At 40.7% G+C, this 27,717-nt stretch overlaps 1 protein-coding gene across 1 annotated transcript in view; it reads right to left on the bottom strand.

The window, feature by feature from the left end:
* LGR4 (leucine rich repeat containing G protein-coupled receptor 4) overlaps window positions 1-27,717 on the bottom strand; it is a 78,875-nt gene that overhangs the window by 14,340 nt on the left and 36,818 nt on the right. The window contains 5 exon segments of the mRNA XM_034065616.1: window positions 313-381; window positions 2,120-2,191; window positions 2,843-3,058; window positions 13,435-13,506; window positions 15,088-15,159. Coding sequence (XP_033921507.1) covers window positions 313-381; window positions 2,120-2,191; window positions 2,843-3,058; window positions 13,435-13,506; window positions 15,088-15,159 — 501 coding nt within the window.

The raw sequence follows: 27,717 nt of genomic DNA, 5'->3' as shown, positions 1-27,717 counted from the left end.
AGGAGGGGACAAGGAAAACATGTGTGAATATCTAATTCTGTTGCTGGGGGCCAAAACCAGCTCATATTCAGGATCTATGGTAATGGTTCGCCTTGAAGAAACTGTTTGCTTATACAGCTCCAAAATAATTTTCAATAGGTTCCCTGTCTAGCTGATGATTATATTTTCCTTTAATTATAGATTCACTTAGCATCTGTTAATCTCATTTAGACTGCTGCGTAATAAGACAAGCATTCCTAAATCCAAGAATTTTTTCTCTATTATGAAAAGGAGAAAGAAAACTGGTAAAAAGGGAGAATAAGTAATACTCACAGCTCCTTTAGACTTGGCAGTGCTTTTATGGCTTCAGGAAACTCTACCATGTTATTATAATTTAAATCCCTAGAAGAAAAAAAGCAGGAGAATTATAAAATTCCTAATAGCAGTCATGAATTACCAAACTAAGGTTTGTTTATGACAATTCAATGAAAATAAAAAGTTCTCAGAAGATCTTTAATTAGACCATAGAATAACTTGACTTGTATTTAGCCTTCTAATGTTTTACATGTTTTAGAACCAGCTAATAACTTAGGTAAGATATTTAATATTATCTAGAAGATTATTCATATTAAGTCAAATGTTTCTTTAAAGCAAAGTTCCTTATTTTTCAACACCCCACAGATTTTTCTTCACCAGAATTTACATGGAAATAAACTAAGATTTCAAAGTTAAAGAGTAGATAGAAATGACTACTCTTTATTAGCTTTCAGACTAGAAAACAAAAAGTTAATAAGCTGTTAGGTAATAGCAGACCTTGTAGCAAAACCAATTATAAACCCTGAACATGAGAAGAGGGAAATCTCATCACACTGAGTCAATACACATCAGTGACAGGGATCTGTTGAAACCACAGTTAACCTGTCACCATTCCAGCAGTAATGTCAAGACCTGCTACAGCTGTGTTTCCATGAAAGGGACTCCTCATGAGCAGTAAAAATTAATGTAAAAAGTCTTATATTTGCTATGCATATATAAATAGTATCTAATTATTACTTGAGGTTCTAAGAGAATGACAACACAGTTGGAGTAAGCAGCATTCCTGGACTCATCCAAACTCTTCATGTTAGTAGAGGCTGACACTGGCTTGCTCTTCGCCTCCTTCATTTGTTTTATTTATTTAGCATTCTCCCAAGCATAACAAAATGCACCACTGAGGCAATACTGCATATTAGATGTCTGATCTGTGAGACAAAGGGAAGTGGGGAATGTAACGCAAGCAGCTGAAAGGCATTCCTTGGCAAGGAGGCACTCTGGAGATGGAGTAGTCCTGCGGATGTGGGATCTGGTCACCATGGACACCCCATACTGAGAGGAGTATGACATGTCAGCAGGGACAGCAGACACAAGGTGAGGGGAAGGTGATGCTTCCCATCCCCATCCAAAAGAACATAAAACTCATTGTTTCAGATAAACCAGTCCATTATCTTAATATCTGCCAGTATTTGAAGTGAACTCAAGTCAATCTCACGTATGAGATGCTGAGAACCAGGAGCTGGGCTGTTTCCTACCAGCCTGCAGAGGACCAGTTCAGGAGCTGAGGGGACACGTGAGCAACAGTCTCCATGGCAGGAAGTGGTGCCCACCCAGTATTGGAGGAGACGTGGAGAAACAGCTCTCTGGAGCCCTCTAAGAAACCTCCTGTTGTCACACAGCAGTTCTGGCAGTGTATCTTAAATATGTTTAAACCTACAGTAAATCTGAGAAACAAATATTTGTCCCTTATCACCCACAGGGCCACTTAAACACTTCTGATATATCCACCTGACTCAGTGGAGTGCTATGCAAAGATACACCAGCCAGATCAGAGCTAGGAACATTAAGAGCTACATCATCCAGCATGACATTTCATCCAGGCTAATGTTTACCTGCTTCTCAACATAATTAATTGGTTTTGGTGGAGCACTGCACTGATACTAGCCTTCAGTTCCAAGACCTCAGCTGGACCCGAGTGTTGGTGCTGTGCTGCGTGGTGCATACATGACTTATTTGCAAGATCTTCACCATACCAGTGAGGTAACCTTAATTAAGCTGAGAATGAGACAGACACTGAACAATCCATTACTTTAAGAAGCATACTTACAAGGTTTCAAGGTTGTCTAATCCATCAAAGCAGTGTTTTCCTATAGTTTTTATTTTATTATTATGAAGATGACTAAAAAGCAAAAACAGAAGAAGTATGAAAGCAAGTTAATGATTTCATGCAAGTTAACACATTAGCATGTATTTCTATGAAATCAAGACAGTTAAATGGTTTAGAAAAAACATTGCATGAGGTAGGTTATGCAGAAGAATGGCTTTCACTTCCAGACAGAAATATTTCATCCTCATATGGAAACAGAACAGACTGCCTACAGTTGAGACAGCCTATTTTAAACCTTTACTCACTATCCAGAAAGGTGATAAGAATACATTTATATATATGTAATTTTTCATATTATCCTTGGAGATATTTAAGACTTCACAGAAACAAGTCTGTGGCAGATATTTTATTCTTGTAATATCTTTGAAAGCTTTCTTTGACAAACATTGTTTCAAAATATCTATTACTAAAATGAGATCTGAGGAACTTATGTATCAAGCTCACTACCTACTGCCTATTTGACTTTCTGTTTAAGAGAAAGTCTTTAGAAAACCTTCAGTGAATTGTCTAATACACATGGTCTCATTTCGTGTCGGCAGTATAGGCTGTTACTAGACAACTGAGCTAAAATATAGCAAAATCATCATTCTCAGTGCCATCCCAGTAATCAAAGTAACTGAGGAGAGAATCCAAATAACCTATGAAACAGTTACACATACTCACAGAACAACAAGACTTGAAAGGTTTGTAAATGCATAGTCAGGAATGTGTGTTATTTTGTTGAGAGCCAGCGTCAACGCCTGCAGAGAGGGCAGATTGCTGAGCGGGTAGATGGGAACTTCTGTCAGACTGTTGTCATCCAACCAAAGGTGACGCAACTGCACCAGACCCTCAAAACTGTCTTCTGGTATGGCAGTAATATGGTTGGCATCTAAACGCCTACATTAAAACAGAAGGAATTCACACAGTAAACTCACAAACCACAGGTAAGTAAAAATACCAATTAAAAGAAAGCTTCATAAAAAACTTCTTCTCAGACATTTTTAATAAAACATGTTAACAAATTCATATGCTTATAATCAGCCTGTGATTATAAGCATATTGAATTATAAGCATATAATGAATATATGAATTATAAGCATATTTAATTATAAGCGAAGTGAATTGCTAACTGTAGACATCTCACACACATGCACAAAACCTCAGCTGCTAACACCAGAACAAGTCTTTAAAATGGTAGCTTGGTAGTGCATCAAAGATTGCAGAGGCATTTATACCTCCGAAGTGATTATTATAGACCCATAGAATGGTTTGGGTTGGAAAGCACCTTAAAGCTCACCCAGTTCCAACCCCCTGCCATAGGCAGGGACACCTTCCACTAGACCAAGTTGCTTCCAAGTTCCGTCCAACCTGGCCTTGAACACTGCCAGGGATGGGGCAGCCACAGCTTCTCTGGGCAACCTGTGCCAGTGCCTCAGCACCCTCACAGGGAAGAATTTCTGCATAAGAGCTCATTTCAATCTCCCCTCTGTCAGGTTAAAGCCATTCCCCCTTGTCCTGTCACTACATGCCCTTGTAAAAAGTCCCTCTCCGGTTTTCTTGTAGGCCCCATTTAGGTATTGGAAGATTGCTCTAAGGTCTCCTCTGAGCCTTCCCTCCTTTCCTGTAGCTCTTCTTGTAATGTATTATTCCTATAGCTACACTGTTGACAGCATCACATACACTTTTTGTTGTGGTGCTGCTCTACACCTTAAGTGACTAATTTAGAGAATTGCCTTTAAAAGCAATTCTTGAACAGTCAGTGCTATGAACTATCCTCACAAATAAAACATTTTAGCATTAACCAAGACAGAAATCTCTCTTGCACCTGCTCTTTCCTTACATGCTCCACAATACGCAAAACAGCACGTTAGCACTGTTGACTATTGTACATTGTTGGATTTGCCATCATGCTTTTCCCCCAGACAAACTCCAATCACAAACATTAGTGGTAGTGACACACGTGGAAAGGGACCTAACCGCGTTCCACACAGAAAGTCAAGCCATGTGTGACACTTAGCTCTGCTGCAGCTACCGGCTCACCTATGCTGTGAGGCTTCACCACATCTCCAGGTTTCAAAGCATTAAAAAAATATAAAAGAAAGAAGAACTCCACACCTGGAACCCTAGGAGGCTGAAACGCACGTCCTCAGCTACGGCTCCAGATGTAAAGCCCTCATGACCGGAGGTGCAGGTGCTGCTGGCTGAATCTCACCCAGAATCCTGATCCATGAAAACTGACAAACCTGATACTGCAACTCTTTGTCTAATGGCTTTAGCAGTGACAGCAGAAACTCTTATGCAAGATGACGTGCTTTTTCCTCATGCACAACACTCTGAACCAATTTGGTTTGGCATCTTCCTGTACTAGCAGTGTGGTTACTTAGCATCAGGGGCAACCAGGGCAGGCAAAAGACATGGATGGGGACCCATTCAGGTTTGTCTACACTATGTCATATAAGCTGATGTGTCGTGAACAGAAGTGGAAAACCACCCATTCTAAAAGCTTAAGCTTGGATTTACACAGATGGAAGCCCCAGAAATAGGCAGCAGCAACAGGTGACCCAGGAAGAAGCAAGACATTAATAAAGCAATATTCTTCATATGGAGCTGAGAGGAAAAGTCAGCCCACAAGATGAAGTAAATGGACTGTAACCCACCCAAGCCAGGTTAGGGCCGTGAGCAACAGGCAATGTTTGCATGTCCTCTGCCCTGGAGGCTGTCTGCTCAGGGTCAACACACAGCTGAACCATGGTGACACTGCTGTGAATGTGGAAGAGAACGCCTTGCGTAAGTGCCTTTAAACACCTGGTGTACCAGCCGTGGGATGTACACTGCTGTCTGGGGAGACAGAACATGTACACCCTCCCCCATTAGCATTGATGACATAAATCAGCACAGGTTTTGACTTCCATTAAAGCATTCATTGTTTCCAAAGCCATGATAAAACATGCTCTGGGAACTCTAGCTGAGTTAGTTTAAGAAGTTGTTGCCTCCAGCCACTTGTCCTGTCCCTCTCTAGGTTGGCAAAGTGGACCAAGTGACTGTGTTGCACTTCATCCAAGGCAGTCACGACAGCTTAAACACTGAATTTGAAGGGAGAAACTGGCTTCATGAAGAACTGATACACCTAATCTATATCCATAAAAGAGAGTTTTGTTGTTGTGATGTACATGGTTTACAGATTTCAACATATTAGGAAACTCGGCAGCTGAATTTTCATGTAATAAAAAACCAAGAAATAAACCAAATTAAGCAACTAATACACATACAAGTGGGAACTTTCCAACCTTCTCTGCAGCCAAAGGCTCTCCCCTAAGATGAGCAAGGTGCCATTAGCTGTAAAGGCATACATCAAAGAGCTAATTCCTATGGTTCATATACTGGCATCCCCTTATCATTTGCCCCATGGTCTGACAGGTGTGTACACTATTCTGTTTGAATGCTTTTAGACTGCACTGAGACTGGAACATTTCATAGAAATTAAATGTCTGATGATAATGAAGAAAGGGGGGGGGGGGGGGGAGGAAAATAAGCCTGAGGCTGTGCTTCAGAAAGAAAAAAACAAACCAGATGTTACCTGTCTTTCTTCTCTCCTGTAAATTTACACACCTCCCTGAAGATCAAAAGAATTACTTTCCAGTGGAATAAACAGATCTGAGTCTTCTCCAACTAATTTCTCTCTGCTGCCCTGCTTATTTTTTGGGTTTTGTTGGGTTTGTTTTGTTTTTAACTTATTTTTTGTTTGCTTCATTTTGCAAGCAAGGCAGCGTACCCAAAAGGCAGGCCTCGGTTCTTGTCCACACCTACGTCTGTACTTTCACTGTGCTTCACACTGAATTCATGTACACTAGTAAACTCTGGAAAACCAAAACACACAATGAAGCCCTGAGCTGAGGAGCACCTCCTCTCCCACTATTAAAGCAGAAGATGACCAGAAAGAAGGATGTGAGCAACAAGGCAGCTGAACCCTCATCCAGGAAGAACAAAAGAGGTCACGGAGATGATGACAGAACTTTCATCCCTACCTTGCATTGCCAAAACCTATGTCCCCCAGTATAAGTGGATCAGAGCTGCATCTTCAACTGATGTCTCTGCACAGCCATCCAGTCTTTTGTGAATCTTCTGACCACAGCAGTAAAACGGGGGGGGATGGGGGGGATGCGGGGGGGCCAGAAAAGACCACGACCCACGGCTGTCATTCAGCAGGCAGGTTTCCAGGTGAAAAAGGGTGCTTTTCAGGCTCTCTGTCACTTCTTTGCCAATTTTTGCCATCATCTTATCAAATGCAATGTCTGAATAGAGTTAAAAGTAATAAGCAATGCCAAATCATAAAGCCCAAGTCAAGCAGAAAGACAGGACATTGTGCTGTGATTATCTGTGTGCCTCCCACCCTCCATTTGCATAGTGACTTTCAGATCTCTGCAGCTGAAAATCACTGCTACAGATGCCAATGGATTCAGCACTAAAATAAAAGTGGACTGTTTGCCCTGAGTTTTCTTTGACCTGCATTTATAGTTTTGACAAGAAAACCTGTGATTTACAAATGTAATAGAAACAGGCAGAGCACTGAATGAATCAAAGTGGTTATTATGTTCAATGCACAAAACACAGCTGTTTCTATTTAGTGTGAAATGGACATAACAGAGGACTTTGTGAAACAATTGAAAAGCAAACCTAGAATGTTTGACAACATCCACAAAATAACGTAACTAAGGACTGTGTCTTTTCTTTAAGATGGGACAAGGGAATATTCACTACCTCAAATAATCCAGCAAAGTACAAGTAATATTCTTCATTTGGACTGAACTTTTACAAAGACTGTCCTTTTCCACTAAAGTGTTAAAGATAAGACTATGTTCTTTAAATTAGAGCTTGCGGCATGTACTTAAATTCCTTAATCTTTCAGAAGCTACTCCAATTCCAGCTTCCCTATAGGCATTAGCTTGTGAGAGACCTTTACATTTTAGTCTATAAATTCAGAGTTCACTTGTAGAGCCATCACCTTTGCTTTTATTACCTGTCAGGTTCCCTCCTCAAACAAACTTCAACTTCCACCAGAAAGAAGAGCAGAAGGATGATACGACCCTATATATTCAGCAGCTCTTATATCAGTGTTTGACATATTGTTAAAACATGTAAAGAACATGGCAACTTAAAGGACTTCAATCAACTCAGACTTAAGGGAACTCAAGCTAGGATGAACTGCTACCTCAATTCAAACAAATAAAAGCTGTAAAGTCTAACACACACACACACACACATGAAATAGTTGTATTTATATAGACACAATGTTTTGTTGTCATCCTGTAGCCTCTACAGGCATTATATGGTCAACTCTTGCCCTTCTGGAACAAACCACAGCAGCATGCCAGCAGCCACTGCTGTAGATGCTCCCTAGCGAGCCAGCCATGCTCCTCGCTGCATGAGATACATCTCATAAATGTAATCTCAGTAATATTATGAAGGTACTGCCACACATTAACACTATTTACTTGGGAAGAGGAGACTATGCCAGATTTGTTTGTAGCTACTGTTCCAGCCTCACTAACTCTCACTGTGACCACACTGAGCGTCCCAGACTTCAGGGACTGGGAAATTTTAACAGCCTTGTACCAACAGCAGTTTAACATTGATGCTAATGAAAAGAAAAATCACTCCCAACTCTTGTGTTAAACCACTTCTGCTCAATAGCAATCATTAAAGAGCTTTTGCTCTTTAAAGTGCTCCTTCAGAAACCACAAAGAAATCACTCAAATAATAGTGGAGTAGATTTTTAGGTTTTGAAGTTGAGTACTGATAAGCCTGGTACCTAGGAAATCCTGCTACAATGCATGGCAGCAAACCCAACATGTTAACAGAGGTACTTTAAAATACTCTTCACGTTTGCTTACTGCATTTCAAGCAGCAGCTCTCACTACCTTATGCATTGAGAACACCAGGATTTCCTTTATTCAACAACAAATTTACAGCAGCTCTCAAAGTAATGATACACACCAAAGCTATTTCAGCTGCCAGTACTGATGTGCCAGCACATATGTTTCTTCTAAGTAAATGTCTAACATGGCACCAGAAGTCATACAAAGTTTGCTGCAAATTACCCACAGAGGATTCAGCTGATCTTTACCTACATGCTGTGTAACTTTCATTATCCCACTTCAGTTTCTGATAACTCAGTTTCTAAATAATGTACTGATTCTTATTTAAACATTAAATTTAAACAATTCTTTAAGCAAGCCCCAACAGTTTAAAAAAAACCAAAAAGGCTACAAAAATCCCAGAGATTCCCAAAGCTCACAACAAGTACCCATACCTCACTTTCAAGAAAACCAGAACAGCTTCTGAAGGTGAACATGGCATAGAAAAATGAGACTCTTGTCATTCAGCAAGTATGTAAAGTTCATGGAGCAGTATATTTAAACTGCTGCATATTTAAAGATTTTTCAGCACAAACATGCTCAGGAGAGCTCTTCTACATTCTTTACTCAAAAAAAAACAAACAACCCAACAAACTGCAAGGGAGAAGAGCATACTCAGCATATTTAAGTTGGCATTGTTTATGCAGTTTAAAAAAGACGTAAATTTCTTCTTTCCCCATTTTGGTGCCGATAGTTTAATCCCACAGCTTAAGACAGACTCGCTGAAGGGCTGGTCCCCTTTAACCCTTCAATAACAGCAAAGCAGTGAACTAAAAAGAACTCTGAAGACAACCCATTAAAACTTGGTTAGTTGAAAAAGAATCTGCCACTGGTAAAGGTTCACACTGCATGTAAGACCTTAGAATGCTTCTTAACTAGTCATCACTGTTAATGAACATCATCTTCCCCAGACTACCCTTGCAGACACCCCTATCCTTTGAAACTCTATACTCCAGAATCACAAAATTATCTGCATAAACCATAAAATACAAATCTGTAGGGATTTAAAATCCCTAATTGGGGAATCCTTCCTAAAACAAGGAAAACCTCGAAATGCAAGGCTCTAGCAAGTATGTGCTACAGCACACACTTTAAGTGTGTCCTGTCTGACTGAAATGCCTTCCATCCTCTGTCACCACCTTTTTACCCTGCATCTTTATCATGCAAAGCAAGATCCTGATCTTGGTTCTTTCAGTCCCACACTTAAGACCCCAGCCTTTTCTGCTGGGCCAAGCTGATTTTCTCTCCCAGAAAATACAATCACATCCCAGTTCAACACGTTCATGCCTCCAGCTGTATCCTGCTGCAGGCCTGCTCCAGCCTTCTGATATGGGAAGGCAGACTGCAAAACTGGTTCTAATCCTGCAGTGGAGGCTGTGAGCAGACCAGGCTAGGGAGCCACAACTACTATCAGGTACCACAGACAATGACTGCTGACCACATGCATGAAGACACTTAAACTGCAGCTCAGGTGAACACCCACATGCAGAGAAAAGCAGGAGCTATCACACTACAGTGCCACACTGGTATGATCCCAGTACCCACAATTCGTGAATCTGGTGTAACAGCGTAACTGCAGTGCTTTGAACTAGTGCTGTAGAACACTCCAATATTCCCCTGCATGTAGGCATGTGTGCACATGGGCAGGGACAGTAACTCGGTGATTCCTGACATACAATGATAATAAATCATCTCCAATACGTGAGCAGCTACTGACAAGCTTTCAAAAAATGACTCCTGGATTTGATGGCAAATGCTCACTAGAATTTGCAGCAATTAAGGCTTTGGAGTTTAAATGGAACACTCAAAGCATCTAAAATTCTTTATCATAGACTCAAAGAATGGTTTAGGCTGGAAAGGACCTTAAAGCTCATCCAGTTCCAACCCCCTGCCACGGGCAGGGACACCTTCCACTAGACCAGGTTGCTCCAAGCCCTGTCCAACCTGGCCTTGAACACTGCCAGGGATGAGGCAGCCGTTGCTTCTCTGAGCAACCTGTGCCAGGGCCTCACCACCCTCACAGGGAGGAACTTCTTCACAATGTCTCATCTCTGTCAGGTTAAAGCCATTCCCCCTTGTCCTGTCCCTACAGGCCCTTGTCCAAAGCCCCTCTCCAGGTTTCTTGTAGCCCCTTTAGGCACTGGAAGCTGCTCTAAGGTCTCCCTGGAGCCTTGTCTTCTCCAGGCTGAACAAGCCCAGCTCTCTCAGCCTGGCTCCAGAGCAGAGCTGCCCCAGCCCTCGCAGCATCTTCGTGGCCTCCTCAGGACTCACTTAAGCAGGTCCACATCCCCCTTTTGTTGGAGGCCTCACACATCCTGCCAGATAGACTTTTCTGGGGTGCTAGACAGCAAGTTCCCACTCAGTAAAACTTTCATTTTGCTAAATCTCACCTCCATAAATAAAGGCTCTATTCTAAACCTCTTTCAGAGGCCAGAGCTGGGAAAATATCCAATATAAACAGAAAGTAAAGAGCTGTTGTTTAGTATTCTGAACCAGGCTGGCTACTGGCCAGCTATAATATAAACATTAGAGATCATGAAGCTCCTGTAACCATCATCTTTATTTCCACCCAGGTATGTTTACTGGGCTTGTTAATACATACAGTGTGGCAACCATCTTCCTACGCAGTTAGGACTGCAGCACATTAAGAGAGAAACTGGATTATCAATACATTATAAAGTTTTATGAACAAGTAATTTGTGTCTCCACAAAGAAAAAAAATCCCCCTAAAGCCTACTTCAGAGCAAACTGTGAAACTGCCAAGAGTCAGTTAAGCGATGTTTAAACTTGCAGGTTTTGTATGGAGATTATATATTTAGAAGGTAGAAGCAGGGTTTTTACATCTATTCTGCAAACAGTTGTTTGTTTTAGAAGAAAGTCACAGCAGCTCAGGAGCTTTAAATCCATTTTTGCCACAAATTCCTTTGGGCGAGAAATAAATCACTTTTTTCCTTTTTTTTCCCCCTCACCAAAGAAATCAATAAAGCAGCATGCTGACACATTTCCATGCTCACACACAATTCAGAAAACCAGTCCTACATTTCTCTGCCAGAAGGTGCTCCCGACACTAGTAGGGAATATGCATAATTACACTGTAATCCTGTGAGTGATGCAATAAATGGAAAGTTTCCCTGAAATTTGTTAAAATGACAGATACGCGTTCCAGTGAAGGAAACAAACTGCCCAGGAAAAATGTTCTACATTTCTTACTACACTCGTCTCAAAAACCAATTTGTTTTCAAATTGCTGCCAATCCTCAAAAACAATGTGATCTTCAATGCAGACAGATGTCCTTCTCAGGAACAGAGAAGGGGGCAACCCAAAGTGTGAGGCACAACAGTGGAATCAAGAAAATAGATACAAAAAGTTCCTTGTGAGCCTCTGACACCCATGAGTTCCAGACTGCATTTGCCCACCCTGTTTCTTAACAGCTGTTCCGAAATGCCGATTTGGCTTTCCTGGGAAAAAGTAGTAACAAGTAACATGCTGCTTATTAACCAATTTCCTCCTTTTTCATCTTCTTGAAATTTATACAGTTTATCATTTGCCTAGCAACAATGAAGCTTCCAGAAAGAGAAACCTCACCGCACTCAAAGTTGTTACTATTATATTTTAATTAGAATGATGTTATGTCAAGGGATTACACTGGTTACCTTATGCAATATTACATAAACATTCCATGATTCTTTTTCAACAACCAAAGTGTCTCTTTTTTTTAAATGGCTCTAACATGATCTTTTTTCCAACCATATTAAAAACATACGAATTTTTAGAAAGAGAGAGATGCTGGCTTAGTTAATTGTTTTTCCTTTAATTTTGTCCCTTCTCTTTCGCACATAAAGTTACCATGAAACCAGTAACTGCAGATTTGATATATTGAACTTTCATTCAAGAAAAAACATACCACAAACAAGTAAAGGAAAAAAAGCACATTCATTGAAAATGAAACGGTGATTTGTAGACAACAAAGGTATTTACTAAAGCAGTTTCTGGTTTTTGCATTACTGAAATGCTGGAAGCCAGGAAGGTGTTTTGTTTTGAATAATTACTAAAGGGTTAGTCACATCATACAGTACGAAGAATGCATTTGCACAAGATGACAGTGGCACTCAGACCAAGGTATTCTCTCTTCTACACACACACCCCAAGACAAGAGGGAAATGTGGACATCAGATTCATAAAATGGCTGCAAACTGAAAAGTGCATCTGTCTTGCTCTTGGATTCAAAAGCCTGGAAAAGCTCCTGCCCGCTCATGGCATCAAAACTCATAGCTCCCTCCTGCTATGAGTTGTATGCTTCCCATGCTCACTGTGGTGGACAGGAGATACTTGTCGTAAGCAGCTCAGCAGAAGCAGCTCTGTGGCTCTGTGGGAATATCTGCAGCCCATCTTATTCTTCTGCCCTGTGCTGCTTACCATGCTTTCTTCAGGTGAAAAAGGCGGGAATACCCACACAACTAGGAGGAGGTAGTGGCCAAGATCCAAGTTGAGGGAATGCAGAAAGCACCTATGCAAAAGTTGCACAACAGTTTGCAAAGCCAGTTTGCAAACCTAATTGTTTTTTTTTCCTCCTCCAAACTGTTCCATAATCTGATGCAACACAGAAAGAAAAAAGGTTTTAGGCCAGAAACCTGAATTTTGGCACAAAGGGAAGAGATAATCTGCCCCCTCTCTCCGTATGTAAGCAGAAAGGAGGAAAAATCTTGAAGCCCTTCCCCCATCCGCCTCCTCATCACAGTGATAAGTATCTACCACCTACAGAGCTGTAACTAACTATTAAGGTCTGATTAAGATGCTTTATAAAACATAATAAGCCGTGAGATAGTATAAGTATGTATGAAATACCTTGTGAGCAACTAGCAATAATGGCTGAGGTATTCATAACTGTCTTCGTGATTTCAACACATTCCCGTAAAACCAATACTATGTGTGTCTCAAGCAATACTCCTTCCCAGAAACCCCTTTTCCTCCTCCAGATACAAAAGACTTGGGCATGATTCATTTTTTTTTTGCACAACATTTTAAAATTGCTTGAACACCTTAGGACATGCAAGAAGGATGACAGATGTTTAATACCACCACCACTGCATTTATACAGCAATCTTGTACCTGTGTTTGAGTTTTGTAAGAGTTTGGACTTGGGTCACCCCAGCAAACATGAAAAATAAAATTCCTTATAAACTTAGCTTGGGAAACTTTGCTCCAGTCGAAACTGCAAATATCTGAAAGCCCAAGTACATTACTGCACATGCATAATTATACTTCAAAAGATGACAGAATGAAGAAAATGTGCACAAAGCGACTGAAAGGGGAACATGGAGAACAGACATGAACAAAAAGCAAAGTACAAAAACTTACAAGGACTGTAAGCCGCTCAACCCTCTGATGGCCTCATTAGGTACAGTCTTCAGCTGATTGTTCTGCAGGGTTCTGTAAAAATCCACTGTATTGGTAAAGTTCAATTTGACAATAATCTTTATCAACAGTAAAGGTGGCAGAAGAGCCCACGGTCCTGTTATGGTTTCACAGATTTCGAGCATACATAAAAACATGTAGAATTATCAAGCCCAGATACCCAAAGGCAAGGATGAAACAAGAAAATGGCCTATTCCAGTTTATTTACAATCCATTCATTAACTGCATGAATTTGCAGAGAACAAGCCTCTGACATAATGCTCTGAAATTCCCCTGGGAGTTCACTGGGGAGGCTGAACAACTTAACGCTGCTACAAATTTGCTACAATGCATGCTATTTTACTATTTTCTTGTGAAATCATCCTATGCATGCTACCAAACACACAAACCTCTAATTTTTTTAAAGCCGCATCAATACACAATGCGTTAACAATCTAATTTGCAAAGTGAGTTCACAACAAAGCACCTCTGGGCACAACATGAAAAAGACACAGAATGAAATCAGAGCCAAACTGAATTAAGTTATACTGGGGTTTTATAAGAAGTTCTCTTATGGGACAACATATTATTACATGATGAGTTCTTTCATAAAGAGAATTTAAATAACTGAGATCTCACACATTGTAAAATCTTCCCAGATTTTGATGCACATTGGGGTAAAAATGCAAGTGGACAACTAAGTTAACTGTTAATTAACAGCCACATGCCCAGTGTTTCAAGAACTCCTGGAACCTCAGGCACCTTCAGGACTGAGTATCCTCCCATGACACTCTGGCATTCAACTCACAAAACATCACATTTAGTAGTTTTGCAGATGGTCAATTTCCTAATCTGTACCCTGTTTACCCTGTTTATAGTTCTTTCTTTACAACTTCAGGGTCCTTTTCCACTACTGATTTTTTTAATATCTGCTGAATAAACTATCCATTACCCTACTAGCCATCGGAAATATTTACCTTAGCATAAACGCTACAACTGCTACATACAGGTTTTTAGAACCACAAGCAACAGAAAGCTCTTTTTATCTTTGACTATGGAAAAACAGTTGAAATGAATATTCTTGTCTCAGAAAGGAAAACAAGATATGGGAAACAGGGCACACAGCTGTTTGGTTTTCTTTTTCAATTAAAACTTTTTTTCTAATAGTAATTCATTTTCACCCAAAGCACCAAACTCTAGGAATTATTTCCATCACCATTAAAGGTCAAACAGTTTTAAATCACTGTAAGTACTAGTACTACCTGATAATGTTGGGGCACCTGATGGTGTAAGCTGAAGGGGTGGAAAAAAAACAAAAATCTTGATGTGACCTTTTTAGGATTTTTCATTCTTAGGATTCTTCAAGATATACTTCAGAAGCAAGTAAGTGTTCTAATTAAACACAGTAATTACACTTTAGTCAGGTTCACCACTGTTCATCATCACCACTGTTTATCATCACCGCTTATAGCAGGCTTTGTAATAAAACAAATAAAGTAGAAGAGCTAAAATGGGACAGGGAGAGCAAAGATTTCCTCCAGCCCACCAGTAAACAGGCTAGCTGTGCACTAAGAAAGCATACAGCTAGCTATGAAGCTTTAAAACCCCATTACTTACAGAACTTTGAGTTCTTTCAACCCAGACAAGGCCTTTGGATGGATAAAAGAAAGGTCATTGCCAGCCAGTCGCCTGGAAAAAAATTGCAATAATAATTTCAGTCATATAATAAAGCACTTCTACAACCATCTAAGAAGGAAAAATCACAGATACATCAAATCTTGCAAGCAGTTATGCATTCTGTGTTCAGTTATGCCATATTCATGACCTTCCAAGTTGGCAACAATAACTTCAGTCATTGCACATTTTTAGCTACAAGAACACGTTACTCAGCCTCATGTATATATTTTGCAAACATGTTAGAAAAAGCACAGCCTAGAATGATAAAACAATCTTCTTATGACACTGGGTTTGAAAAGTGCATTTACCAACTATTAATACAAACCCTTCGCATTCAGCATTGATCTCCTGAAAGCCATGCTCTGGTACCCATGTGGTTTTAATCTATCCAGCAGTTTCTAAAGAAAGTTAATACAGTTAAGTAAAAATAGCTAGATCCTAGTATGAAGCAGCGAAAAGTTTCTGTGACAATCCCAAATGTGAAGGTGATATTTGCAAGCAGGCAGCATGTTCACAGTGCTGACAACTGACAGGATGCCTGCTGACATGACCAAGACATAATCTTGGTAATATTTCATCTTTTGGGTCAGCTGTTTGGACAAACATTTCAGGAAAGAAAACTCTTTTGGGGGAGGGAGAGAGGGAACAGGATCCTCAGCTGTATTCTCTCTCAAGATGTGGCTGGTTTCATACCTGGGACTTCAGACACTAACATAAAGTAAATTGTGAAAACCACTATGATATTAAAAGCAATAAATATAGGAGATTCTGCAGAAGACAAAGCAGGAAAGCAGAAACAGCAGCCAAAACAGCTGCTTTCAAAGAGCTTGCTCCCCCTTCCCCCATGTCCTGACCAGCAGACCCTGTGTGGTCCAGCCTTCGTTGAGTTGCTAATAGCACGAGGTATTTTATTAAGGATAAAAGACAGTGATGCAGAACACCTGGTAATCTGCAGCTGCCAAAGATGCCATCATTGCAGCCAAAGTATTTGCTTTCAGACTTGATTCCATATCCAAGCTAAGAAAAAGTGATGTTATGGAGAACGCTGTACAGTGAAATCACCCAGTGGAAACACGCACTATGTGTTAATAATTAAACAACAGTCAGTGTGCTTTAACAAAGGCCACAGAATATCAAAACCCATCTCTGCTGTTGCAGGGTACTCTGAAGCAAACCAGCTACAGTAAATGGAAAGTACTGTATGAAAGGGGCAAACGAAGGAAATAACAAGACTATCATCCAAAGCATCAGCTTGCCAGAACATGACAACTTTATTACGTTTTTATCTTAGGCTCTGTTTCTAACTACATAAAAGAGATTACCCAAATTATTTTGTGCCTACATAAATCTGCTCGCAACAGAATTGATGACTTCATAAAATGCTGCCTGATCGAGAGGATGCTAGTTAAGTTTATCAAATGCATTTGACAAAGATAGATGGTTTCATTTACAAACCAAGAGAGAAGGAGATGGCTTCTCATGAACAGGAAGGTGACTACAGCAGGAGATACTATCTGATTTTAGAAAACTGTATTACAATCATTTGTTAAAGCAGACCTTGGTATTTGTTTAGTCCTATTCTCATGCACACCCCAACCGCCATAGCTACGGCTCTGACATCCTTACAAGCATGCTTAAATCTCAGCTTCTTCGAAGCTGAGATCTCCGGGCTGCTGAGAAAGGCTTCTCTGTGTGGCTTGTGTGTAACCGAAGAAATCACAAGTAAAAGAAAAAGAATCAATGTAACTTACTCTTGATATCTCCTGTCTGCAAACAACCTCAGGATTTCAGAGCTGTGGCATCATTTTTCAAATACTTGGCATTTTTAACATGAACAAAATATTCCAGATGGCAATTAAGCACTCCCCTAAATTCACTTTACTGTCAGAAGCTGCCTAAATCAACTGTATTAACTTTTTGGGGGGGGACGTGGAAGGAGGTTTGCAGTATTTCATAGCTTATCAATTTCTTAAGAAGTTCACTGTAAGCAGCAAAAATACTGGTGAAACATGCAGGATCTCTACACCAGAGAGCCAGTGATGTAGAAAACATATGTTTATTTTTAAAAGTGTTCAAAATATCAAAATAGAAATCCTTAAATCAAGCAAAATTTAGCTGATTTTATTGCATTGAGTTATTTTGGCACTCTGGTTGATGTTGATGCTACCTACCACACCATTCAAGAAGCAGCAACCCTAGCACAAATGCATGTCAGCCAGCTCTGGCTGCAGCTCTGCTGAGGTTCCCTGTTAACTGGGATGGTGTGCGGATCGTCGGGCATTTGCTGTAACTTCCCTACCATCAGAAGAGGCTGGGGATTATGGTTTGTTTGAAAAAACCTAAACTAGATCCAGTTGAATAGCTTCCCCCACCCTCACTGAGTGTCACTGACACAACCTACAGAGCACTGGAAACAAAATACAGCTGAGCCAGAGAAGGCTTGCGTGACTTCAAATAGCAAGACTTCACCTACCTCAAGGCAGCTCCTGTTTATTCAGCTTTTTCGCAACCAACCAACAGAAAAAAACCCTCTTGCAATCCATTACATTTCCGTTTCTCCTCCATCTGGCAACCTTCCAGGAAACAGGATACAACTAGCCAAGTGTGCAAAGGCTTTACTAATCAGTTTACCAAATACACATTTATCATTCACGTCCTAGCCTTGGGGAGCACGGCTGCTCATCAGATTTCAACTGCAGTTTTCCAGCAGGCAAAGACCAACGTATCTTCCCTCTGCTGCGGCATGCAGCAGCTGAGAGGGTGGAATGATTTCTCTTTACATAACCAGATTCATTTTAAAGAAATGAAAAATTAATGGAATATAATATAGCGCATGTACAGCATATAAATGAAGACACCACTGAAATCACCCAGGCAGGTTTTCCATGTTACCTCCTTTCAGCATGTCTCAAAACCAGTCACATTCAGATTTTCAATCTGAACATTTATCATGTTCAGACTGAATGTTTAAATGATTAAATATTTAAAAAAGCACCTCCAAACTTAAACGGGAGATTTAGGTTAGATATAAGAAAGAAACTATTTACTGTGAAAGTGGTGAGGCACTGGAACAGACTGCCCAAAGAAGTGGTGAATGCGCCATGCTGGAAGTGTTCAGGGACCGGCTTGGAGCAACCTGGCCTAATGAAAGGTGTCCCTGCCCATGTCAAGGCATTAGAACTGGATGCTCTTAAGGTTTCTCCCAACCCAAACCATTCTGTGATTCTTTCTCTGAAACACATGGTAAATTTGCTAAGGAAAATCACAGCTTTACCAAGGTCCAACTCCAGCACAACAGAAAGGAAGCAATCTTCATCTCCTTGCAGCAAGACTCACTCTAAACTGCTTGGGATCAACCCTGGGAACCTCTTCTTGGTTGGGAGATAACTTCACACTGCTACAAAGTGGCACCTGAAAGCTGCCCTACATTCACACTACCCAGAGCAGAATACCCATCCGTCCCTTCATTTTGAGTGGAAACAGCCTCAGAGACCTTGTCTGAAAGCCCGTCTATTGTTACTGAGTCAAGGTGCATCACCATTAGTTAAGAGATCTTTCTCCAAAAGCCAGAAGACTATACAACAGATTCATTCATCGAAGACAGTAAAGTCTTACTTTAATAAACTATTGTAAAGTGTCCTGTTATGCTGTAGGCCACAAAATCTTAATTTGCTGTTTCTTCATTCTCAAGGCACACAGACACAGCAGCAGGCATCATCTGCCATGGAGCATGTGTGTACCACACTGACCGAGAGTTTCCCTCCTAACTCAGGTTACACCTCCCTTTGTCTGGAAACTCTGACTAGGATGTGGGTATCCTGCATTAGTTCATGTGAGTTATAACTTGGAGGCTTCTGCAGTGGAATCACAGTTGTAATATGTGACCACACGAGATATCTTTCTTCTAGATTGTCAATCTCCTTGTAATTGCTTAGTATTGAACACTGTAGTACTCTATTTCTGCTTTGAAAAATAATTTAGTGTTTCAATGGAACAAAATCTCTGTAAATTTGGATAAATTCAATTAGACATAAGCAATTTCAGCATAGCAGGATAACAGAGTAGAACATAAGGAGGACAAACTACTACTTCTATCCCGTCACATATAGGTACCCTCTAATCATTAGTTTCAGTGACAGAGTAAATGATCTCCAGATGTAGAAGACACTTTGGTGCTATTTCAGAAATGCAATCTGGCTGGGGGAATAATCTTGCATGGTATCCCATTCCCAGGGTACACAGCAAGAAGAGCTCCTTGCAATGAAACTCATCTGAAAGCAGCAGACCGCTTTCTGTCTTTTGGGAAATTAAAACTTCTGCAATTATGAATCTGGCAACCTGGCTGCATGTTAACCAAGCCAAATTAACTCCAAAATCAGGCAAGATGTCCCAGGTATACGTTTTTGTCTGTAACAATTAAAACCATCACTCTCTTCATTTTGACAGGATGCAATACAAACTTCTTGGAAACCTCTCTGCTTGTCTTGCATCCCAGATGGTGGTGAACCTCAGGTTACTTGAGCAAAGAATTAGCTATTTTTCTGTCCTGAAGAGCTCGTACAAGTAACATGTTTTACTATGGGTTCCTTTCTTCCTCTTAGTGGTATTCTGGGATCCTCCTAACCCTATCTGTCCATCCTGTCTCTGATCACAATACATTGGCTACTTTTTTCCGTTCATCACGTTAATTTTACTGGCTCACTGAAAATTCCAATAGGGACAAAGACTGCAATCCCAATGTGATTGATATAAATCACCTGATTTCTTATTTTCATTTCTTCATTAGCTGCTTTCTGGTAAAACTCAAGACTCTTACTTCAAGACCTAGTCAAGGCTGAACTTTCTATAGCCCTTATAAATCATCTATCACTGCCCCTCTGTCCATTCAACTTTTAGCTCTTCAACCTACCTGTTTTCATCCCATTGGAAAACATTTCACTGCTTCCCCACTTGCACTTCTGCAATTTCTTTACTTCCTTGCTCTCTTACAAACTATTCTGCCACCCTCACATGCCTGTCCCCGACATCAATGTCTTCTTTGAAAACACCTCATAGACACACCTGTTGATATCATGGATTACATTTTCTCAAACCTAAGAAAAGAGCTTCAGGTTACACCTATTCCAGAGAAGCAGCTGCTTCAGAACAGAATTGAGTTTCCTTAACAGATGACACATAGTTATATGCTACATTTTATTCATCAAGGCTTGAAGTTTCACACAAGAGGTACAGCCACTTGCAGGAAACTACCAGGGGCTCTCTGCCTGTTGTGCAGCCAGCTCCCACCCAAGCTGGGCAGCTGCAGAAGGGGACAGGCTGGTAAATGAAAGCCCGACCACTACTTTGCTGATCTGTGATTAGCAAACAGCCCCTTTGGGACTTCTATCAGCTGCAGCCTGCTGCGCTGCTGTGAAGCCAATCAATAACCTAGAGATTGCTCCCAATTCTTCCACGCTGATATGTTAACATAACTTAATGGATGCTTTATTCTGCTGCTGCTAATGGAAAATGTATTTGTCCCCTTCTCCTTTTCTTACTGTATTCAGTATTATACAACCACAACCCCTAAAGTCATGAGTATGTAAGCCAAGACACATCAGGACTGAGAAACAAAGCCTGTAGTTACAACTAGCACTGAAACTGCACCAACTCCATTCAGCTGAGTAGGCACTTCTCATCCTCAGCCTTCCCTCCCCACAGCATTTACAGCTTTCTCGAAGTTACACTGAACTTCAAGGTAACAGCTTGTTTTCAAAATGTGTTCATGGTCTAAAACTCCAACATGTGCAAGCAAACTAAACCAATTGAGTGAATGAAATCTCAACCCTGACCAGAAGTTCTTCTGTCAAATTGTCAGCAAAAGTCACCAGCACCCACTGCAGGACAAAATATGGCTCTATGAGACTGCTTTTCATGGACTATCAAAGAGTATTTGCTACTGTATTTTTTTTAATTTACTTACCAGGAAAGTAAGTTATGATGGATTTTGAAGAAAGCAAGCATCTCCATCCATGCAAAATATGCTCTATCATTCAATTTGCAGGAAGTATCTGTGTTTGGATAAGACCTCCTTGAAGCAGAGCCCACATGCTACAACATATATGCACTGAAGGAAATATATAATAACCTAAACCAATTACTATACAACATGAGGTCTTAAAGTAACCTGCTTCTGTAGTCTCAGTTACTATTTTCCAAGGAAAAAAAAAAAAAAGGTATTCACAAATCTGCTAAAATTACCCTGTGTTGGTCGGAAAACTGGCAACAAATCTACAGCATGACAAGTTGTTGCACTAAGCAACTTTGATTCCTCTGGCCACCAAATCAGAATACATTTTATAAAATGTGCCTTTTCCTCTCCAATTGCCTTTGTGGTTCTTGCACTGTGTCATGATAACCTTTCCTTTGCTCTGCCATAGGCCAAGTAGACCTTTCTCTTGATAGTTATCTCAAGGCACCTGAGTGAGTCTGCATATGCTGATCCAGGTTCTGCCACTCTGGATTTCCAGTTCCCTCTAATTTCTCACTGCCTGAATAGCCATCATTACAAACACCATTGTGTTTACTTGAGAACATGTCCCTGTTCCTCACCATGATGACCAAACTTAAACACTTCAGTGGCAAGAGTATGGGGAAGTAGGTGGGTTTGCTGGATTTTATTTCTTCTTCCTGTCCCCTCAAAAAGCCGTGTCTAATGTTAAACTTCTCCTTTTTGCTGTGGATGCTAAGGGATCAAGGGCACTCAGCTGTGCTATGGGAATGACTTCCATAGCGATGGGCTGGCTGCTGAGAAACTAGAGGGGAATTTGTAGTTGACAGCTGCGGTTTGGAGGACTCTCACACTCCAAGAGGGATCTGTGGATTTGATACCAACTTAACTCATGGGCCAGCACAGAGAGAGAGAACTGACAGGAGCTCTTTCAGGATCAACTCACTCCTTCCTACCTAGAAATGTATTTCACTTACCTTGCCTGAAAGCAGAGACACAGATAACAAAAGTAATTGAGCTCAGTTTTGACTAGGTTGGATGAAGCCCTGGGTGATACGGTTTAGTGTGAGGTGTCCGTGCCCATGGCAGGGGGGTTGGAACTAGATGATCTTGAGGTCCTTTCCAATCCTAACTATTCTATGATTCTATGAACTGGGATACAATAACTGAAACAACTACAGGTATGTGCTTTTAGCAAAAACAGTGATATCTGGAAGTTCAGAAGGTTTCCCACATCATGAAATATGTTAATGGTTAGACATGAGTAAAAAAATTATTGTTGAGATGGTAAATCCTCAACATTGCTTTGGTCTGTCCATACAGCATGTCTCTTGCCCTGACATTTATTGCTTTCCAGGCTCAGGATCTTTTGAATGACCATGCACTTAGCAAGTGCAAAATGTGGAAGTAGATTAAGTCTACATATATTTGGCAATTAACCTTCTGTTACAATCTCTCTAACCCCTTCAGATACATACAGAGTGAATACAAGACCCTGGATTTGTAGAAACCTTCACACCAAATGACCTTGGAGGAATGGGAGTACTTTTCAATATGATTTTTCTCTTCTTTCAGATTGAGGTCAACTGTTACCTTTCTCCCAGCTGAAAAAAAGGCAAATATTTTATCAGAATCATCTGGAGTTTTACTTTTACACAGGAAGAGCAGGAAAATAATTTTCCATGAGTACTGCTTACTGCTTCTGTGCCAGGATAAGACCTGCCAATGCTAATTAGGCAAGAGTATTTCAGTACTCACAAAAAATATACCAAAATACAACCACCCAAGAGGAGGAGAGGAAGGAAGGGAAAAGAGTTACTTTATTCCTCACTATGTCTTATTAGGATAGCACAGTATCATACCAGAGCACTATAATGTCAGAAATGCGCTCTATTTTCTCAGAGCACAGGGATAATGCATTTACCTCCACATACAGGATTTGCTTTTAGTGCTTTTCTGTCTAACCCTCTAAGCTTGTTGCAGAGCTACATGTGACTCTCATTGAGGCTTGAGCCTAGAACTGGCTTCTTACTCGCTGGCACACATACATCTTTTGTCACACCCTCCAATTCCTGAGACCAAAAGGAGGAGGCTGATGCACAGCAGAAGCACAGTTTGGGGGACTCTACCTGGAGCAACTCAGCCTGAGAGTTTCGGAGGCTACCAGAAGTTCCTTATCTGGTTTATACATTCATACAGCCCCAACCTGGCAGCTCAGGCAGCATAATAAATTCAGGCTCATAAGATGGGTCTGGAAGCTTAACACCTCAAAGTTCAGCCTCCAGGCCATTTAGCTAAGCCAGCTTCTGTGTGTATGCACATGTCAAAGTAATGCTGAGCACTGAAACTCAAAGACAAGAGATAAGTAAAAAGTGTAATTTTCCTCTAAAAGTACTTGCTGCAGAATAACCAGTCTTGGGATCCTCATACACAACAATGCCAACTTTTGCAATGAACGTGTAGAAACAGAAAGTGGAAAGAAACTTCCTCATCTTTTAAAACAATGAAATTTACTCAACCTACTAGTATTTGTCCTTACAAACAGGAAAAATATGCAACTGTTAAGCACAGCAAGACCATTCTGAACTACAGAAATACCATTCTTCTATCAGCAGGATCGAAACTCATCCAGAATCAAAACTGATTTAGGACTCGCACAGATAAGAAAACATTAATTAAACACAGGTTGGCCACCATGTTTTTAAATATCACTTAGCATCTAGTGTAGACCAAGTAAGTGATGTTTAAAAATATCTTAGCTGACTGTGGTTAATTCTACTTGGGAGTCTTTGCCTAAAGGTCTGTCTTGACTAGAATCTGAAGATACAAGTTACAACACGCCAACGTGCTTTCTACAGCTCTGGCACTCACGAGGCAGCAAATGTTTCTAATGCATGCTAGCTGGTCAAGTCGAAGCTTAGGCTACTTGCTACCACATGTGAAACCTACACCTTGCATTTTCTTCATTAGAACTTCACCTCTGGAATTCAAGCTGCAGCAACTGAGGAAATTACCTCCTCCAGGTGTTCAAATATTCGGAGCTGGTAGATGGATGAAGAGCACTCATCAGCTTCCAACCCAAAGTCAGGCGGCTATTTTTGAAATACCAAAAGAGGACATCTACCAAAGCAGCTGTAGAGAGCTCTTGGCTCGTTCCTCAGTTTCTGCTAGCAGGGCTGAATGGACAGGCACAGGGTGGTAACATCTCAAATCATACCAGCTAGTTGCACAAGAGGATATTTAAACACAGCCTCAGTTCCCACATGCCAGCTAACACGAGGCACCAGGAGAGCTTTTCTTGTGAAGATTCATCCTTATCTTTTCTACTCAAAACAAACCCTTCATCTCCAGCTTCCCACTACAAATCCTGGGACTACTCATGTTTAATAAAGGGAGAGGAACTGCACCATCTCATCAACATTGACACACTACCTTGAAAACAGTATTTTAAAAGACCTAGGACTAATGGACAAAAAAACCCATCCTTCCTCCAAATGCTCCAGAGCCAGGTAAGGAAAGACACTGCTTCCCAAACTAAGAGCTCAGCCTTGGTGGCCTTGGCGTTACTCCAAGACACATCTTATTCATAAAACCAAAGTAATAAAAAAGACAGACACTCCCCCCCCCTCCCCAAGGATAATACAACTTGATGCTGATGCAGAAATTAGAAGGAAAGAGACCATCTAAATTACACACTGAAATAGATACAACAAAGGCAAGCAGCTGTGACATTTCAGCCAGGTGGTCATCTTCAGCTGCAGTCAAGAGGAAAAATAACTCTAGACATTTCCCTTGCAGATACTTCCTGATTACAACCTTATGGCAAAACCACCTCATTTTCACTACCAGAATGCATTTTAATTAATCCTTATGTTCTTAAAATATACTTTGTCAATGAAAAGCCATGATCAGAGACTCTGGCTGGGGAAGGGGGAGTTGAGACGTTTAAGGAAGGCCTCTTAGTGCTGTAATCTGCACAGATTTTATTAAATAGTCGAGCAAATACCCAGTTGCACTCTTTCTTTCCCTAAAAAATTAGTTGTGTGTGTGTGCGGTCTCTCACTTGCTGTTTTTTCATCTCTCAAAAAAACAGACTAGCATTGTCTTTCAGAAAAGAGGAAATTTTTATTGTTCTAAATCTTCCTTTTATCACTTTATTTCCCTAACCATTTTCACCAGCTATTAAACAAAAACCTCAATAAAGTGTGACAGAATGAAAGTTGTTTCATACTGTATATGAACAAAAGCCAGAAACACAGACCTTGGCATCAGCACACATCTGGAAGATAAGAGCACTGCTCTCTCTTCAGTGATTTCAGCTTCAGTGCTTGTGCTTTCAGGAGGGACTGTTTTCCTTGCAGTATTACTGGGCATGATACAGTCTTCAAAACCACACCAGTCAGAGAGCACAGCATCCTCCCTAACCCTTACTGGAGAAGGTCAGAGCCCTGCCTTGAGGCTGACTGGTTGGGAGGTGACCAGCGCTCCCATTGGCACAACCACATGCTTATGTCACAGGCAATCTACAGAAAGACTACAGGGCAGTTGGCTGTCCTCTGCCTCTCTGTAGCCTCTCACATGGACCAGTAGCCAGGCAGCCAAAATCTTATCATCTAAACTTCACCCATCAACACAGGGCAGATAACAACATTTTAAAGAGTTAAGAGTGGAAACTGAAACAAGGCTAGAAGGTCAGTAAGTCAAGGAGATTTCTGCTTTATTAGAGTGGTTGAAGTTTCTGAAGCCAAACAGGTAAACTGGGCAAAGAATGAAAATAATTGTTGATTTTCCCTCCTTTATGAGAGTGTCTTTTTAATTACTCCTGCAGATCATTAGCTAATAAGGTGAATTGAAATCATGCAGTTAAAAACCTTGAGACTGCTTCAGATAATTTTATTTATTAGGAGGAACTGTATCTGTGCAGAAGAGTCTCAAAACATAACACAGCCTAACTCTTCCAGTTCAAAATTCACACTGGAAAATGGTTTCTGCTTTCTAAAAACACTGCATTATCTAATTGTATTTCCATCTTCTAGCTTTCTATAAATACTTTAAGGTGTGGTTAGAAAAGGGTGGCCAAGTTCTTCAAGGATTTTTTGTTTCCATATCCAGCAGTTCAGGGCTTCAGTGTATTTATGTTAGCATTTTCTGGGGAATACACTTCATTAACTGCTGTGGCAAAGCCCTTGGTGGTCTGCTCCTTGCTGACTCTGACCATTGCCATTTCAATCATTCGCAAATTACTTCCAGATGGGTATCAGTTACACAGAGAAGGAGAATTTTTATAACATTTATAAATAGTGCAAGAATCCTACAGACATATGATAAGTGTGCTATGCAGTGACAGGCACGATGAGGCTGTGGACAGGGGCGCATTGATCACATAACCCAAAGAGCACATTCTACCCATGGACAAGCTGGAAGCCCTTTGCTTGTACCTGTGAGTGATGCTCAGGTAGGATGCTACCTTAAGGATGCAAAAACTCAGAGGACACCTGCAAATTTGATACTTCTCAGGGGAGCCACTTCCCTAAACACATCCACTTCAAGCCAGTTCATATGTCTTCTTCCACCTAGCAGTCAATCTCCCAGACTTGCTAGTGTCTCCAATAACCCAGCATGGCATGGGATGCATCCATCAAAGCACCCAGGTCCCTCCCCCTTCAGCAATGTAGAAAGCACCATTGCACTGAGCAGTCAGCCTGTACAAGTTTGGCATGCTTCTTCTTGCACTTTTATTCGCTGGTGTTCATTTTAGGATTCAGAAAATGATCCTCCAGACTACCAAAGGATTCACTGCATTAAGGAAATTACAACCCCCCCTTTTAAATGGCTCTTACTGCATTTTTTAATCCCATCCTCTTCATAGAGGCACTGTGTAAGACTCAGTTGCCTACATAATACATCTAATTGCCTCCCATTTATTCAATTAAATCCTGTGATACTATTCTGCAATATTAATTAACTGCCTTTGCCAGGGGCTAATGTCCCCAAGCATTTGACAAACAACACGGCTAAAGTATGGTAAAAAGAGAAAAGGTGTCTACGACTGTCTTCTGGATGAATAGCTACTACAGTCCATGGTGATGTGGGTACTTACTGCATTCCTATTAGTTTGTGGGATTTTCATTTGCTTCAGATGTGCAATTCTTGGGGAAAGTTCTCGATGGAAAAGTCACTTCTAGCACAGATTTCAACACTACTTTGGTTTTTCTTTGGTGTGGAGACTCACACCCAGGTTTCTGTGCTGAAAAAGCAACTTTGCTAGTGCCTAGCAGTCAGAATGTGGATCTGTTCAACTATAAATAAGAGACGGGGCTAGAGTTTGAAGATCATCTTAAGAGTGGAGAGGGTAAATTGTGTTTGTAGAGTGGGAAGTAAAACAGTTTGGTTTTTTTCTGTCCACAATAAGCAGAAATAAAAACCAAATAATTTCTGTATCCTGTCCCATAGAGAAAAAGGAACTGGCAGAATGAAGCAAAACCATGTTATGTCTAGAGCTGGTTATTTCTACTAAGAAGGGAAGTTACTTTTCTTTGATTATATTCCCTCTAAGGAAGAACATGAACCGAAGCAAAGGA

The sequence above is a fragment of the Melopsittacus undulatus genome, chromosome 8 (assembly GCF_012275295.1).
Source record: "Melopsittacus undulatus isolate bMelUnd1 chromosome 8, bMelUnd1.mat.Z, whole genome shotgun sequence".
Lineage (NCBI taxonomy): Eukaryota > Metazoa > Chordata > Aves > Psittaciformes > Psittaculidae > Melopsittacus > Melopsittacus undulatus.
Note: the sequence above shows the minus strand (reverse complement) of the source record. Positions and strands in the feature narration are given on the sequence as shown.